The 16,316-nt window shown below is 38.8% G+C and overlaps 1 protein-coding gene across 3 annotated transcripts in view; it reads right to left on the minus strand.

Moving 5' to 3' along the window:
• Window positions 1-2,439: 2,439 nt before the first annotated feature.
• The window catches only part of TRIM66 (tripartite motif containing 66), a 52,691-nt gene continuing 38,814 nt past the window's right edge, over window positions 2,440-16,316 (minus strand). For all 3 annotated transcript variants that reach the window (XM_075163115.1, XM_075163116.1, XM_075163114.1), the window contains 9 exons: window positions 15,016-15,288; window positions 14,581-14,809; window positions 11,311-11,371; window positions 10,422-10,596; window positions 8,752-9,059; window positions 7,068-7,191; window positions 5,453-5,527; window positions 4,109-4,261; window positions 2,440-3,506 (listed from right to left, as the gene is read on the minus strand). In XM_075163115.1, the coding sequence (XP_075019216.1) occupies window positions 3,237-3,506; window positions 4,109-4,261; window positions 5,453-5,527; window positions 7,068-7,191; window positions 8,752-9,059; window positions 10,422-10,596; window positions 11,311-11,371; window positions 14,581-14,809; window positions 15,016-15,288 (1,668 nt within the window). In that variant the 3' untranslated portion in view covers window positions 2,440-3,236. The remainder of the gene's footprint in view (window positions 3,507-4,108; window positions 4,262-5,452; window positions 5,528-7,067; window positions 7,192-8,751; window positions 9,060-10,421; window positions 10,597-11,310; window positions 11,372-14,580; window positions 14,810-15,015; window positions 15,289-16,316) is intronic.

Consider the following 16,316-nt stretch of genomic DNA (forward strand, 5'->3'; position numbering starts at 1 on the left):
TCAGCAGATGTATTCAGAGCAAAAATTTCAGATTGATGTGCAAAAATACATTTCACATATTTTATTGTTCAGCAAAGCACATTACACACATAAACATGCAGTCATTCGATAATCTGAATTGTTAAACACCTGCTTGTATTAACTCTAACGCCATTCTGCTGTAATGATACTGGAAGAAGTACATCTTAGTAATTGTCTGTAGGGGAATGAAAGTCAAATTTGTAGCTGTCATTTCTTCAACAGACCTATTACTGAAGTGTAATTAATCTCTTTTCCAACTGCTTAAGCACAAAGAGGACTTTCCCATTCTACATATAACCCATTACTAAAGGCAAAAGGAAAAATTGTGCCCTTGCTTGCATTTGCTGGGGTTTTCACAGTGTTTCTGACATTTGTTTCTGCTATACTTACTTCCAGTGGAAAACGTCATGGGTTCCTCCTTGCTTCCTTTCCTACGTTCTGGGTTGTGAAACAGGCTGTGTGATAGAAAAAAAAGTAACTACGTAACCTATCACTTCTCTTTTGGGCCATGTAGGCTGTTAGATTTTAGAAGAGAGACCCTTCCTTTCATACCTGTCAGTGCCATTACCAGTGTGCAATTGAACTTCAACAGAGCAAACTCCCCAAGAATTTACAGGCCCTAGTGGTATGGTGTCCAGCCGCAGGAACATCACAAGCCAGCAATTTTAAGGCAACGTCAAAGACGGATAATGTTGATCTTACGACATGCAATGTATTGTGAAGTTGCTGACCCACAGATTTGTGTTTGAAAGTATGTGAAGTCATATGTATGAGTTCAGTTTTTGTTCTGCTTACCAACATGACATGAAGTTTACGAGTATTTTTTTTAACTGTTACTATGTCTTAGAGAAGTAATAAAAAACAAGGTTAGCCGTAAGAGTGCTCAGGCCATAGAGTCCCGCCAGCACACATCCAAATGGTATCTTATATATGATGCAAACTGGTACACTTCTATTTTTAATAAAGGTATAATATACTCTGGAAAAATTTTATTAAAACAGGTGTTCTGCAAGACTAATGGTTCAGTTAACAATCTTACAGCCTTTAAGAAATGGAAGCAGGCTCTTGTTGACTCTGCTTTTCCAGGAAAAGAGGAAGTCTCTCCCATTTCTACCTTTGCCCCTAGATGAAGGCTATACAGCATATCATTTTTGTGCTATTAGTGGTAAAAGATTTGGTGGAGGAATTAATTACCAACTGAGAAAAGGTGATACCTGTAGCACAGATAAGGGTGATTAATTCAGTTACAAACCTGCACTCATTTCCCTGTGCCAAGACACTTACTGTTTTGAGAACAGGAGTTTGACAGAAAGCAAACACATAGGAATTCATGTCTAGAAAATGTAAAGGCTGTCCCTTCATCTCACAGTTTTCCAGTCAGCTTATAATATCCAGATTTTCATTTCTTCAAAGAAAAGAAAACATTAGCTCACTACCAAGTTAATGGCAAACAGTAAGTCACATAGATAGTAGAATATAACATTCACGTCTTATTATTTCATATATAAACCTTTACTTTAAAGTGTTATCTAAAATAACATACGTGGTTACCAGACCAAATAGCCTATATAAATTATGCTGAAAATATCATCTTTATTTACAGGAACCTAATTAAAATTAACTTTAATTGTGTTTGAGATCTGCAACAACCCTTCTCTCTCAGAGCCAGACCACAGCCCAGCTTTACGCTGCTGGGCAGAGCTTTAGGGAGCAAGATGCCCCTCACACACACGAAGAAAGCATTGGCCATGCAAAGATCTGGCTCACCTGCTTCTGAAAGAGGTGAGAAGCAGCTTGCAAACCATCACTCTCTGATCTGGTGTCATGTCTTGTTGCCTATCCCACCCTTCAGGCTTTACAATTACATGTTACCCTTTGTTCAAGTGAAGTCTAAAATTGCTTTTCTGGCTCTTGGTGGTATTCTGCCAATACATTGTGGAATTTAGCCAAAAAAAAAAAAAAGGCTTAGACATCCTTTCATTCTGTTTGAGCTTCTACATATACACATTATCATCATCTTCTAGCACTGTTGGTAATCACAACTACAAGAAAGAAGCAAAGAGAAAATCAGGAATATATGACGTTATTTTATAGGCATGTCTATAACCATGTAATCTGCTTCATAGTTAATTTACTGAATTCTAATCTCTGCTTTAAAGAAAAACAACTGGCTTGGGTTGTATAAAAATGTTACCTTTGAGACCCAAGAAATGCCACACTGCTTTACCAAGTACGAATTAGATACCAGAAGAATCATTCCTTGCAAACAGAGCATCCAGTATGCACTCAGAAACAGCTCACACAGAGCCCTAGTATTAGCACTATTAGCACTTGTTCTTTTGCGATTTAATGAAAATGCTGTGCTTCAAAAGAAACAGCTAATCAGATAATCACATTAGACTGTATCTCATAGGCCTTAGCAGTCAAGCTCTCAGAAAAATCATTGAATAAGACAACAGGATTACGGCTTTTATGACTACACATTGTATTTATCACAAAGCATGGCCAACATTCACACTGAGATTGCTTGATTATTACATGGTTACCTGTGCTCTATAAAACAGAGGTGTCATGTTGAACAGATTCTAAAACAGTACTGCAGTATTAGATATTATTAGCATGTTACTTTTATTATTAATCATCATTACCTATCACCAAAACATTAGTACTTCAGTGTAAACACTGCAAAACATATACATGATTTAACAGATTGAATATTCACAGATTCAAACACTTTGGATCTGTTATCTATCCACAAGATCTAGAAATAAGGCATATGGTCAGCAGATTAGGAGAGTTTAAGTAAACAGCCCGAGTGCTTTGCTTTCCTCCCACACACCTTAACTCTGTCAGTTATGTTGCTGGATTCCTCATAGCAAATCTCATATCTTGAGGAGGTCATACCTGAGGAAGGCTGTTAGCTGGCTGAAACATCATTCTTTTAGTTTTTTCACTTTCCTGTGTACAAAGGAAACAAACAGTGAATAGCTAGAGGGCTTAGTCTTTTTAAAAATCTTGACAGAGTTTTCTGCTAGGAAGATAACTGTGTGGCCTGAGAGACTTCATTTGTTCATGCTCACACATTTATACACAACTGAGACTTTATTCCACTCAGAGGATCTTGACATAAAATTGTAGAACTGATCACATCACAAAGCTTGACAGTTTTCCCACAGAGCCCTGTCAAAACTTCCCATCAGTAGCTGTAAACAGAATTAGCAGGGTGGCCACTTAGAAACCAAATGCTTTTGCTTTTGCAATCTTACAGCATGGCGCCGTCTTCTTTTAGGCTGAATGCACTCCTGTCCGTATGATGGCCACTGAAAATCTTGGGCCGGCATTTTGCTATTCTGACTCTCCACTTCTTCGGAATCAGAGTCTTCTTGTTGCATTGAAGGAAAATGCCTGTCTGGATAAATCTCCTTCAGTTTGCCCTCAAAGAATACATCTAGGCATCGTCCAGCCTCAGCAACCTCTGAATCTGGCTGTAAGAGAATAAATAACCATTCAGTGTTACAGCACACAGAAATCATCAAGGATCAAAACCAAATTACTACCCTACCCTAATGTCTTGCCTTGGTTCTGTCTGCTACATCTCCATTAGTCTCCTGCCCACTTTCTACAGTCCATTAGTCCCTCTGCATTTACAATGTAAGTAAAAACCAGATGCTGCTATTAAGGAACACGTTTCTGCACCTCTAAGAAAAAGAGATGTGCAGTGAACTAGAAAGAATAGCAGTCATCATTGCTTAGGAATTTCTATACACCCGAATTTTCCCTAGCTATTTTGCTGGCTATGACTGGCTTCTCACAGCAAACTCAACATCATTCCAAAAAGCTGTCCACTAAGCTGTGCCTCTTTAATTTTAGATCCATATGTATCTCAAGTTCTCAGATCCATATATATCTCCGTTTCTGTCATTAAAAAAAAAATTATATCATTTCCAAAGAGTAAAACTGATTAATACTTCTGTTTATCCCAATCCCATATCTGATGTCAATGGAACCAGTAGTTACACCAGTGTGACAGCTTGAAAGAGCAACCCTCCGGTTTGTAACTCCCCACCCATGCCTATTAGAAACCTACATAATTGAACTTTGCACAGTTCCAAAACATGAGACGCACGTCAGTCACAAGTTCCTCAGGTGCAGAATAGTGGGACTTGTCCTTTTTTTGCAGCTTTTTTCGTATGATTGACAAATCCATTGGCCTTTTGATGATCTGATAATAATGCCGAGCCTGCAATAAGAATAAAACGCAGGTATGTAAACTTTTTAATTAAAACATTTTCTCTCCAGTGACTTCTACCAAGTTTGGACAGAAATAATTGCAGAGGATTTCTTGCATCAAGTGCATCAAGGAAGAGAGCTCTAGTCTTTTAGTACCTACACTTGCACATCATCTTCCTGGGTGCTTTTTGGTTTGATTAAAAACGTATTTGCCTGCAAGATCAATCCTGAAAATAGCACACTTCAGTGACTACTTTGCTATTTGCACTTTCTAAAGTTTATCCCCAGATATAAATGTCATCATTTAACCATAATCAATAATGTATGTAACATTGACAATTAGCTAACATTTCCCCCAAGCAGTTATAAAAATAATGTGCTGAGATACTGGCAGCTGATACTGTGGGAAGTAGTCTGCCAAGAGTGACTAAAAATATGCTACTATGCACTCTTTTTCAAAAGAAAGTTTTTTTTGAAAGTTTCAAGTTCAACAAAAGTCTTTTTCAATGAGCACCAGCTATCAGGACATCCCACTCCTTAAATCTTTCTGGGTCAAAATCTACTTGTTAGGTAATGTGTTCTATAAGTTCACTGCAAACTTTATTAGGTGGAATGTTTATTATATCGTTATTTGGACTATTCCTTCACATAAAACCTTTTTTTCACTCTCATTTTCCTCCTCCAACTCGTGTCACATGGTCTTCTGTTGTTACAATTGCGTGGATCTACATTTTCCTTAAAATAGCCAGTTAATATTGCAAATGTTGAGTACATGGATGAAACAGCAGTCTCTACATCTTCCCCTGAAAACAGCCACATTACCACTTTTGTGCAAAACACCAGAAAAGAGCGAGTCCGAGGTTATTTCTAAAGCAGACCTCTCTTATGGCAGTGCAACATTCTCCATGTATGCAGCAAGTCAACTTTCTTAATCATTGGAACCCCTTATATCCCTTTAGTATCCTACCAGCATCTTAAATTGGCACCTAACCTGGCCTGAGAACATTGGCCAGCATTTACCTGCCTCCGACCTGGCACCTTCAAAGCACTTGCAAGAGGGAAACACCTACTCTTCCCTAGGAAGCAATACTGTTCAGAAAAAAAGCTAATTAATATCTTTCAAGAAGACAAAGGAGAAATTCGCGAGGGGTGCCAGAGTATTCTTTGGGTTCCCTCTGACCCATGCGTGTGCAGTACTTACCAGGGGGCTGACAGGTTCATGGAATGGGAGGCTCATACTACTGCAGAACAGGGAAAGCACCAGCTTTTCACACTTCTGTAGAAGCCAAATTTGAAATAAATTTTAATTCAAAACAAGCGAGTTTCATTCTTGCCCTTAGTTAATCAATCATAGTAACAAGAGGATTTTTCATGTAGTCTGTGCATTTCTGATGCAAAATGGCACACTTCACTCTAACCCAGGGGACGTTTTGCCTCATAGCATTTTTATAGTTTTGAAAGTGAGGATAGTCAAGAAATGCAAATAAAGAAACATCATGTAAAAATTTTGTATGCATGAATCTTTCCTGGAAACTTTTGGGAATTCATCGCTATCACTACTTCCTTTCTGCACTCCAGATCTATTCCTTGGCTCTTGACTAAAAGAACAGCAGCAACAGTGTGGAAACAGTTAAATGGAAAATGTTTCACACTGTTCATCCATTCACATAAATGGATGCAAGTTACATAGTTGGTAGTACTGTATGAGAACAGTTCCGTTTAATCATCGTTAACTTGTAAAATACTTGTCTTTGTTTTTTTCAACGATGAAAAAAAATGGACTGCAAAAACATTATAAGCCATGTTTGCTCAAAAGCAATGGAATTTCTAATCAACTCCATTTTCTAAACAGAACCTCACTAATCAAGACCCAGATCCCAACTATTTCTGGCCAGTTGTACCCAAACCACTAGAAACAGGGATCACATCAATGTCACAAAATTATGTCCAGCTCTTTATGGACAGAGTAGCTCAGGTCTGGAAATAGCAAGGATGAATTTGAGCAGTGCTGTGGCTATGTTCATAGGCCTTGCCAGGGGGCCCCAGTGCTCTAAGAACCATTGCTGTTGTCTTTACGTATGGTGCTCAGACTAGACCAGTGCCTTATTCTAGGCTTTATTTGTGCAAGGCCAGCTCAGCACCTGCACTCAGCTGTGTGGACTTAGCCTCCCTGTCCAGCTGTCACCAATATACACAGGACATTTATTTGGAACTTGTGGCTTCCAAGTACCAAGTGCACTTTAGGAAAAGGCATTTTTTTCATGGGAGATTTGGTAGAGGAAACTGGTAATGGGGATGTAAAGAGATAAACTTTCATCTAGGCTGAGTTAACAGTGCCTAAATGTCATCTTCAAGGGAATTAATGGTACATATGAAGACCATATGATGATTTCAATCCAACTGAAAGTCAGAAAGTGTCTACATCACAAAAAGGTCATTGCAACTGGCCTAAGTAGATGTCTGAGAAGGTGCCAAATCTTAAAGGAAAAAGATTCAGTGGCAGAAAGCCAGGCAAAGTTGACTCAGGAAGCTTGCTCTGCTGTAGAGTGCAACTTCCCTGTTCAAAGGAGAAAGGAATTCGAGATCTGCCTGTTTCATCTTTCTATAACACGTCATTCATTTTAAAATTGAACAGCAATGTCTAGATAGAAAAGAATGATAAAACTGAATACTGACAATGCTCTTGTTGTATTTACTACTCTCTGAAACATTCGAGTAGCAACCAAGTCAAAACAGTCATTTTTCCAATGAAGAGGCAAAGCCTCATGCTGAGATCATGTCCTTTTCTAAAGAGTACAATATATAGTTATTCCCACCTTCTGGTCATAGTCATCAAGGCCATATTGTGCATTATAGCTGTGGCTGTAGCGTGTGTTTTCACAGTCATATTCTACCTCCGGCTTCACTGGATTACGGCAAAGCGTGCACACCCATTCTCCCCTGCAAAACAAGAAACCAAAAAATTGTATCAAATTTTGTCAGCATCATTATCAAATAACAAACCTCAGGAATCACTGTATTTGGAAACAAGTCTCATCCTTAATTAGTATTACAATAGCAGGCAATCTGAAGCCCACTGTACTAGGTGTTCTTCAAGAGATTTGAATCTAATTAGAAGTGTAATAATTTCAGATTATACTCATTGCACTTTTTCTGTCACAGAGAAAAAGACAAAACAGTAAGTGTTTGAAATCAGGTACCAGCAGTGTGTGCAGCTGCATTGATTCAAGTGCTGTTTTTAAAGAAAATTATTAAGGAAAAATAGCCAAGAGTTGGGTCATAAAACAGAACCAGATCCATTTGATAATTGATATATTTACTGATATGTTTTTGTATCAATTGATATGATAATTGACATATTTGTCTAAGAAATCAACATTATCAGAAAAGGTCATAATGTGTGCTAATACACAGGTTCCCAAACGAAACAGACATAATTCTGCATGGGCATAAACGTCCTTCCTAGTAGATACATTTTCAGAAATCTCTTGAAGAATTTAATGAAGGCAGTGATACAACTTCTGCAATATCAGGGCCTGAATAACTATAGATGAAGGTATATTGAAGAACTATGAATGCAGAACTTCAGTTAAGGGAATTAATTTACTTCATTAGAATTTAACTTTGCCTAGGAAGTTTATTTTAAAAGGAAAACTTGGTTTTCACACAGTTTTGAAACTAGAGGTTTAATAATGACTTAGCTATTAGAGAAAAGAGTGGAAAGCCAAGAGATGGAAATTCCTGCTTTTCGAACAGAAAGAACAAATCTGAATCTCCAAACTAATGTCTCACAACATATTTTTCTCAGCTGAGACAGTTATTTGGGCTTGGCACAAATGAAGTAGCCTCTGGTCCCAACTGGTAATGATTTGTAACAGAACTCGGAATTATACACCTCCAGTAATGCACATTATTTAGCCTCACTTTTAAAGTTTAGTATGTGAACGTGTACCTAATTCTGGCTCTTTGTCGCGTACAATTCATCTGTGATAAGTTACCAGGCAATGTAAGTTGTAGGGAAACCAATGTCCTAAACATTTCCACAAAAGCCCCAATAATCCTAGATTTCCCATAAAACCATCTAGAAAACTGAATAGGAACTCACTGATTGCCCTTTCCTTGTGGTAGTCACTGTTCTTGCAGAGAAGAGCTGACGTCTACACCACAGATGTTACATGAGAGTTAGGATTTTATTTTTCTCCAGTAAGTCGTAAGAATGTTTTTTAAAGCTCAGGTCTGCCACCTCCTTTGTTGTACTGGCCAGCTAACTGCAGAAAGGGCATACATGGCTGGAAACAGTTCTTGTTAATAATTCATCTACTTCCTAGTGTGTAAGACTAAGACAATTCTTCCCTTTGCAAGAAAAGTAACAAAAAACGCAAGTGAGACATGCAGTCCTTGCTCTTGTGTAAGGTTGACACATATATCCCTGAGGATATATTCTGCCCCAAGGCAGTGAGCAGAAACTGAGCACATCAGTGAAATATCATACATACTCACACTGGAAAGCTGAGCAGGGCTGGAACATGGCAGGAGAGGTGGAAGACCTTGGGGCAGTGATCACAGCACAATAGTTCTCCTCCATTAAGACACACAGCACAGAAATCCTCGTTTTCAATTGGATTGACTTCCTGAGTAACTGGAGACTTTTTCATGATGGAGATGCCATTGCTGAGCTTCTGATCAACAGACAGAGTATCTAGAGGAAGAGATTGTGTCTGTCCTCCAGCCTGGGATATGAGAAGTTTTCTGTCCTCTGAGCTCTCCTCTTTGGATTTCAGTCCTTCAGGTGAACTATCTTTGTTTATCTTGAAGGAAAAAAATTTGAGATCACACAATCATCATTTTCATATATAAGCATATAACAGCAGTGGTTATCTGCAGACAAAATGGTTTCTCTGCAGTGAACTCCACTGGAGAGGCCACTGCAGATCAGCAGGCCCACGCTCAGCTCGACGTCTGCCACTGGCTGGCCAAGTCAGGTCATTTCCTCCACATACTACAATGTAATAGCACTGTGAGAGAGCTGTACAGATTTCATATCATAGATCATAGAATCATAGAATGATTAAGGTTGGAAAAGACCTCTAAGATCATCGAGTCCAACCGTCAACCCAACACCACCATGCCCTCTACACCATGTCCCTAAGCCGCCTCATCTACATGTCTTTTAAATCCCTCCAGGGATGGTGACTCAACCACTTCCCTGGGCAGCCTGTTCCAAGGCCTGACCACTCTTTCAGTAAAGAAATTTCTCCTAATGTCCAATCTAAATCTCCACTGGCACAACTTGAGGCCATTTCCTCTCGTCCTATCGCTAGTTACTTGGGAGAAGAGATCAACACCCACCTCACTACAACCTCCTTTCAGGTAGTTGTAGAGCGCGATGAGGTCTCCCCTGAGCCTCCTCTTCTCCAGGCTAAACAACCCCAGTTCCCTCAGCCACTCCTCATAGGACTTGTGCTCCAGGCCCTTCACCAGCTTCGTTGCCCTTCTCTGGACACGCTCCAGCACCTCCATGTCTTTCTTGTAGTGAGGGGCCCAAAACTGAACACAGTATTCAAGGTGCAGCCTCACCAGTGCCGAGTACAGGGGCACGATCACTTCCCTACTCCTGCTGGCCACACTATTTCTGATGGTAGATGATAGAAACAGGATACCTTACAATCTTATTTGCAAATTTTACAGTAAACAGCTAAAAAAAAAAAAAAAGTATAGTTTTTTGTTCCCATCAGAAATTTCCATTTTCTTTTGTGGAAAGAAGTTCACACGCAAGACTCCAATGAAGCAATGGAATACAAAGCTTTTAAAAATCTCTTACACTGTGATTTCTGGAATTGGTACCTATCATTCAAATATGCATTCAGGTAAGTTTTAAGCTATTTATCCGATATTTGTAACTAGACAGACGAGCCAGGTTGTTTGTTAGAATACAAAAACACTACAGCTATGCAATCCCGATGACAGACTTCTCAGAAATGGAAGTATCAGGGAGCTACACAGCAAACTAAAAACTGCATTCTCTATTACTTCAATCCATCACAGATGTGTCCGAGGGTGAAATGAATCAACAGACTTGTTTGGTGTATAGTGACTTTCAGAAACTGTGGGTACAAGCCAGTGGGATAAAGGGGAGAAAGCAGGTAAAGTCTCAAGGAAATTCCACTCACCTTTATAGACATACTTGAAGACCAGGTCCCACATTCAATTATCAGGAGGAAATTACCCTCCTGCTTATTGTCCTGTGGCTGGAGCTTAAACACCGGGAGCTCCCCTGATTCTGATGTACATATTTTCAGACGTTCCAGTCGCACATAAGGGATCTTCTGCTCCTTAGGGCCAGCTCTACAATCAAAATGACCCGTGGTTAAATTCAATCATATTCCATAAAATTCTCCTCCCTATTCAGTTTCAACATTTTTCACGCGCTATTGTTTGTGTTCCTTTTCCTTTGTAACTGTGACTCTGCTGGCTAAACGCTGAAAATCTGGACATCTTTTCACATGCTGATTCTTTAAAAAATGTGAATGCAATCACTCTAAATTAATCATATGTGTAAATGCATTACTAACTTCTGTGCTAAAACTTTGCCCTGCTCCGTATATTTTTGTTTTAATTATTCTAATTTAAGTCATGCTTGATTTTTTTCAGTGTGGTTGGCTTCAAGCAGGAACACAGTACATCATGAACTTTACTTTAAAATATTATCACAGCAGTAGCTGAAAACAAAATTTTATAAAACTGTTGAGATAATGTTAATTCTGTTCCCATTATAATTTTTAGGTTTAATTTGGGCTAAAGAGTTTCTAATTGTTAAGTGAGATAAGTTTGCAAATATTTATTCATTCTGGAAAATTACACAGAAATACATGAACTCACCGCTTCTTTTAAATTGATGTTTTCAAGTTTAAGAGAATACTTTACAACTTTCAGAATTATTATCTATAAGGAATCTTGCATTCTTTTTAAGTTCTCTGTTATCATTAAGTATGACAAATTTTCTAAATACATGCATAAAATTTCATGGCCAGTGCTTTTGTATAAAAAAGACTCTGTTACCTGACATTCTGATTGCTTTTCATATCCATTTCAAAATGTTCCTTTTCACAGTTATTGGAATCTGGAAAAGAAGATAAGAAAATGAATAAAATATTTATAGTATCAGAGTCAGATTAGGGTAGAAAGTACTTCAATATTCATGTACTTCTGACTGGTGTTTAATATGATATCATAAGTGAATTATGGAATCATTTCATCTATATGTATAGAAAACGTGTATGCTATTTTCTATTCTGGGATACAGTCTTTGTCTTTCTCTTTGCTTTTAACCACAGCTTCTGTACTGAATATGAGGAATCTTTTCAAAATATTTTCTCGAAATGGTTACATTCCCAGGGAATTATATATGTACACAGCCATGCCACATTCATCCATATACATGGAACAACATAAGTAATCCTCTTTGCTATACAGCCTTCACTTGAGAAAAACAGACCTACTGACGTCTGAACCCCTGAGGCTCAGGAAGTCTCTGCAGTCTCCTGCTCCATGCTAAGAAGCTTCTGGATAATTCTAGTTACTTGAAAACAAGAAGGAAATTGTGTCTCCCATCTGCCACTAAAGGACAAAAGCTACATTGTCTGATTCCTTTCTATCCTCCAGTGTATGTAACATATAAACACATGAATTCAAAACTATCCGTTATATAAGCATGCAAGTAGCTCCTGACTGATACTAGACACAAGAGTAACAAAACAATTTTGGAGAGATGGGATGGGGTAGAGATGAATGCCCCAGTGGATGCCCTCGTAAATACCAGTCCACTGACAAATTTCACAGTAACTCCTCCTTTTGTTAGGGATTAGTTTGACATAGACAATACTAACAAGAAAACAAACAAAATATCATAGCTATCTGGAGATAAGGGAGTGCCAGGAAAACATGCTTTTTTAAAAAAAATCTAGCTCAGGTCAATGGTACCTAGCCCATGGCTTGAAAGCAATGTGCTTCTAAGATACTCTGTTGTTCCCAGCCACAGGAAACAAAATACAATCAAGGCTGACAAGGAAAGGTGCATTTCACATCACTCCTCAAGTGTTATTCACTTGTGATTGTTGTGCAGGTGAAGGGTGGTACTCATGGCTCTGGACAGAATTACTAAAGGGTGACTGCACGCTGAGCTGAAGGAGCAGCTCTCGTTGGACGCTGTCAAACCAGAGGATGTTCCAGTGGTGCTGGCTTCTTAATATTAATCAACATTTCCATCAGCAACTTGGATCATGAAATAATAGTACCTATAAAATTTGTGGAAAACACCAAACTAGAGGGGTTGCAAACACTATGGAGAATGTTTACAATTAAAAAATTATCTTAATACATCAGAGAAAAAAAAATCTCCTAAATCGGTAAGACTGAATTGAGATAACTGTAACTATTATGCTTATGAAGGATCAGATGAACGTAATCACAAAGGAAAATAACTGACTAGGGAACTGTTCTGTAGAAGGAACTAAGGATTAATGAGGACCATTCACTACGTGCGAGTCAACCACGTAATGCTGCTGCTGCAAAAAAGGCAAATGCCATCCTGCAGTGTATTACCAGCAGTGGGGAACGTAAAACACACAAAGTTGATACCATGGCTCTGCAAGGCACCCCAGAGGCCTCAGCTGCAGCACCGCGTTTGGCTGTGGGCAGCACTCCTTAATTGCAGAGAAGCCAGAATAGTGCAGCAGGAATGAGGTGGTTTTAAAAAAATCACAACCCTGACCCATGAAGAGAGACTGAAACTGTCAGATTTGTTTAGTCTAGGAAGGAGAAGGGGAGGGGAGAATGTTTACGCAGGCCATGATAAGAAGAGAAGTGGCTGTAAGGGGGAAAATGATGAAATGATGTACAATTTTTACCGCATCCCTTGGGGCTACGATAAGAAGAACGTTGTTGTAAATTAAGGTGAAATGTTTAGATTTGATATTAGAAAAGGATGAGTCATTGGAGATACATACCAGAAGCAGTGGGGTTTGGCAGCACAGCACTGCTGAAGCCAGTAAGTCCTACTGAGAGCCACTAGCAAAGATAACGTTGCCTTTGCAACAGAGTGAGTCTCTCTCGCTGGTGCACACTGCATACAGGGACTGTATCTCCTCAGGTCTCCCCCCACTGCACGCCTTTAAACAGTGAAAGCAGGCTGAGAATTGCTCACTCCTGATCCTTCCTCGTGAAAAGGGAGCAGCATTGAATTCAACGCTCTAGTCTTTCCATCCTCTTGCACAACAGGACCTGTGCTTTGCACAGAGCAAATCTGTAGCATCTGTTATAGATAGTGAGATTCTGTATGTTGGGGCTGCTTTCTGTGCGTAGTGTCACGCGACCCAAACCAGATACTACAAAGCTGCTCCTCTCAGACACACTTAAGCCTGACTGAGGCACAGCTTTTTAGAGGTGCGCCTGATTCTTACAACTCACACAAATGATTGTGGCATAATTGTCACAGTTTGGCATAGTACATATAAGAGAAGACAAATACATTTCCTTGGCTCACTGAGCTAGGCCTCCTTTGTACTAATTAGCATTCTCTGAATAAAAATACAGCACAGAGATAGAAATATTAATTCATTTTTTACAGAGAAAAGCAGCCAAATATTGGCATAAGTCACAGGATAACAGCTTGATCCTGCAATCCCTTGCTTGCATGGATAGTCCCATTGACTTTTAGAGTTTGCAGGAATGAAGCTTTACAGTGTAGCATAGGGATGCTGGCAATTTGCCCATGAAAAGAGTTAAGTAAGGTCTAATTCTCCATTAAGGCTGAAGAAATAGGCCTTGGCTGAAGGGAATATTCCACAGTAGACAGAGCCAAGCAAAAGCACATACTGTGCAATACATTAACCTAACAAAAATTTGCTCTGCTACTGATGTGAAGGACTTAGGCAGAAGGCACATTACATTTCAGAAGTAATTTTTTTTTTAATTGAATTTGGACTCTCCAAACCAGCTCTTCAATAGTCATAACTGCAGGTCTCATTAACAGGAATGCTTTTAAGAGAACTAATACTCCAGGTACTTCACACAGACACACTCATTTCTGGTTCATAGATGAAGGATGTTACAAATTCAAGGCATATCATTTCCATGTTTTTCCTCCACAAATGAGATCAAACACGCTTTTCCATTGGATTAAGTACTCTGATAATATTTGAAGCTTGCTGGAAAAGCACATTTATATGTAAGTACATTAATAAGCATACTGCTTTGAAATGCTTGCAATGCACAGTGCTAAGAAAGAAAGAAAGACCAAAAACCTAAATGAAATGATGAAAAGCCTGGTACCTTCTTTGCTTCTAAGTTGTCTCATTCTGGCATTCACGGGCAGGAAAGAAGTGTTGCTGAGCAGTTCAGAAGGAGAAGTGCAATGCTGAGATTTTTTGATCGAAAGATTAATAGGTTCTTCCAGCACTTTTTGCATAGAAAGAGTTAATTCATTAACTACATCTTGCCCAGCAGTAGCCAAGCTGTTTTCCAGAGGATGATCTACAGGATTGAAGTCTTCATTTTCCAGCTTCAGGGGGAAAAAAAAAAATCAAATTTTATTATTAGTTTTCTTTCTCTCCATCTTAAGAAAATAATTTGTAATCAGTCTTCAAATACCAGATAAGGAAAACTTTACTTACTGAAATAGCTGCCTTTGACTGACTGACCAACAATAACATGTGCTATCAATGAAAGTGGATTCCCTTTCAGTAAAGAAGTTTGAGCGATTCCTACCTTGCACTTAGTGCTGCCCTGGAGCGCATCACCTGGTGAGAAGCCAGTGGCAGCCCCAGGGCTCAGGTCACTTGGAGCTCTGCCCAACGCCAAGCTGTAGCTGGGCACCGACTCTGGTGGAGTATCACAGTCACAGAGGGCATTCGGGGATGGGCCAAGTGTTACAGCGGCTGCACCTTGCATCTGTGGATCAGCCGAGTTAGATAACCTTGTTGAAGGTAATTCCATTTCTAAACCGTTTGAAAAGCCCACAATGCTTAAGGATGCCGAACGCTAGGAAAAGAAAAAAGAAAAAAAAACCAATACGTTAATAAGTTTTTCAGCAGCAAAATGCTACTGTTCTTTCTATAATGGATGAGATACTCTGTTTCAGCTAGTCATGTCACGAGGGCTTGAAAGTATCTATTGTAATCTTACACCATTTCCAAAAGCTTTAGAGTTTCCACCACTAAAACTGAAGACTGGAAAAGGAGACACCTTTGTGATTTACAAAAGATGTCTTCCTTTGTTCAGTCCAAGGAATCCTGATTTTTAACTCCCTACAATGAATGGGAAATCTAAGCATGTAGAATATTGTACTGAATCAATCCTTGATATAAACCCTACTAGCTTCCATTAAGTTACTCCAGAAGAAATAAGATTCAGATTAGAAATTTTATCATTTTATTCAAAAATCATCAGATCACTTTATTCAGAGAGAAGATTCAGAAGAAATAAGATTCAGATCTGACACAAGTGGATGAAACTATTGTTACTGTTAATGATGCTGAAAACTTTATGCTAGTTAGTGAGTCTGTCCCATTAAAACCTAAGGTGCTTACCCTTTAAATATCATAGTGTAAACCCAGAAACATCCTACATGTACTAATGAGGAAAGGATGTACATCTCTAGTTTCCAAAGAAAGGGAATATTTACCAAAGTCTCTGAAATAGTTTTAGCAACATGCATTTTCTACTGTCTCATGATTCGTCACTGTCAAAACCACAGAAATACTGTTATGCAAAACAAAGCAAATTCACCCATCTAGGTGACCTTCGTTAAGCTGCCTTACATCCAGGTATGTGCAGCTGTACTGAAATCAGGATTCTTCTAGCATCCATATGAAGCAAATATAAGCAGTCTTAAAAACTATGCAGATCTGTGTCATTTGAATATGTAATTTTCCATTTATTTCATCATAGTTCATTGGTCTTTCATCCTTGATAATTGACTGAATAAATCATTTTCATTTGACTACAATACAGTAAGTAGCACTTATTGTAATATAAATCAAGATAAAAGAAATGTGTTGATTGCATCT

The sequence above is a fragment of the Calonectris borealis genome, chromosome 14 (assembly GCF_964195595.1).
Source record: "Calonectris borealis chromosome 14, bCalBor7.hap1.2, whole genome shotgun sequence".
NCBI classification, from domain to species: domain Eukaryota; kingdom Metazoa; phylum Chordata; class Aves; order Procellariiformes; family Procellariidae; genus Calonectris; species Calonectris borealis.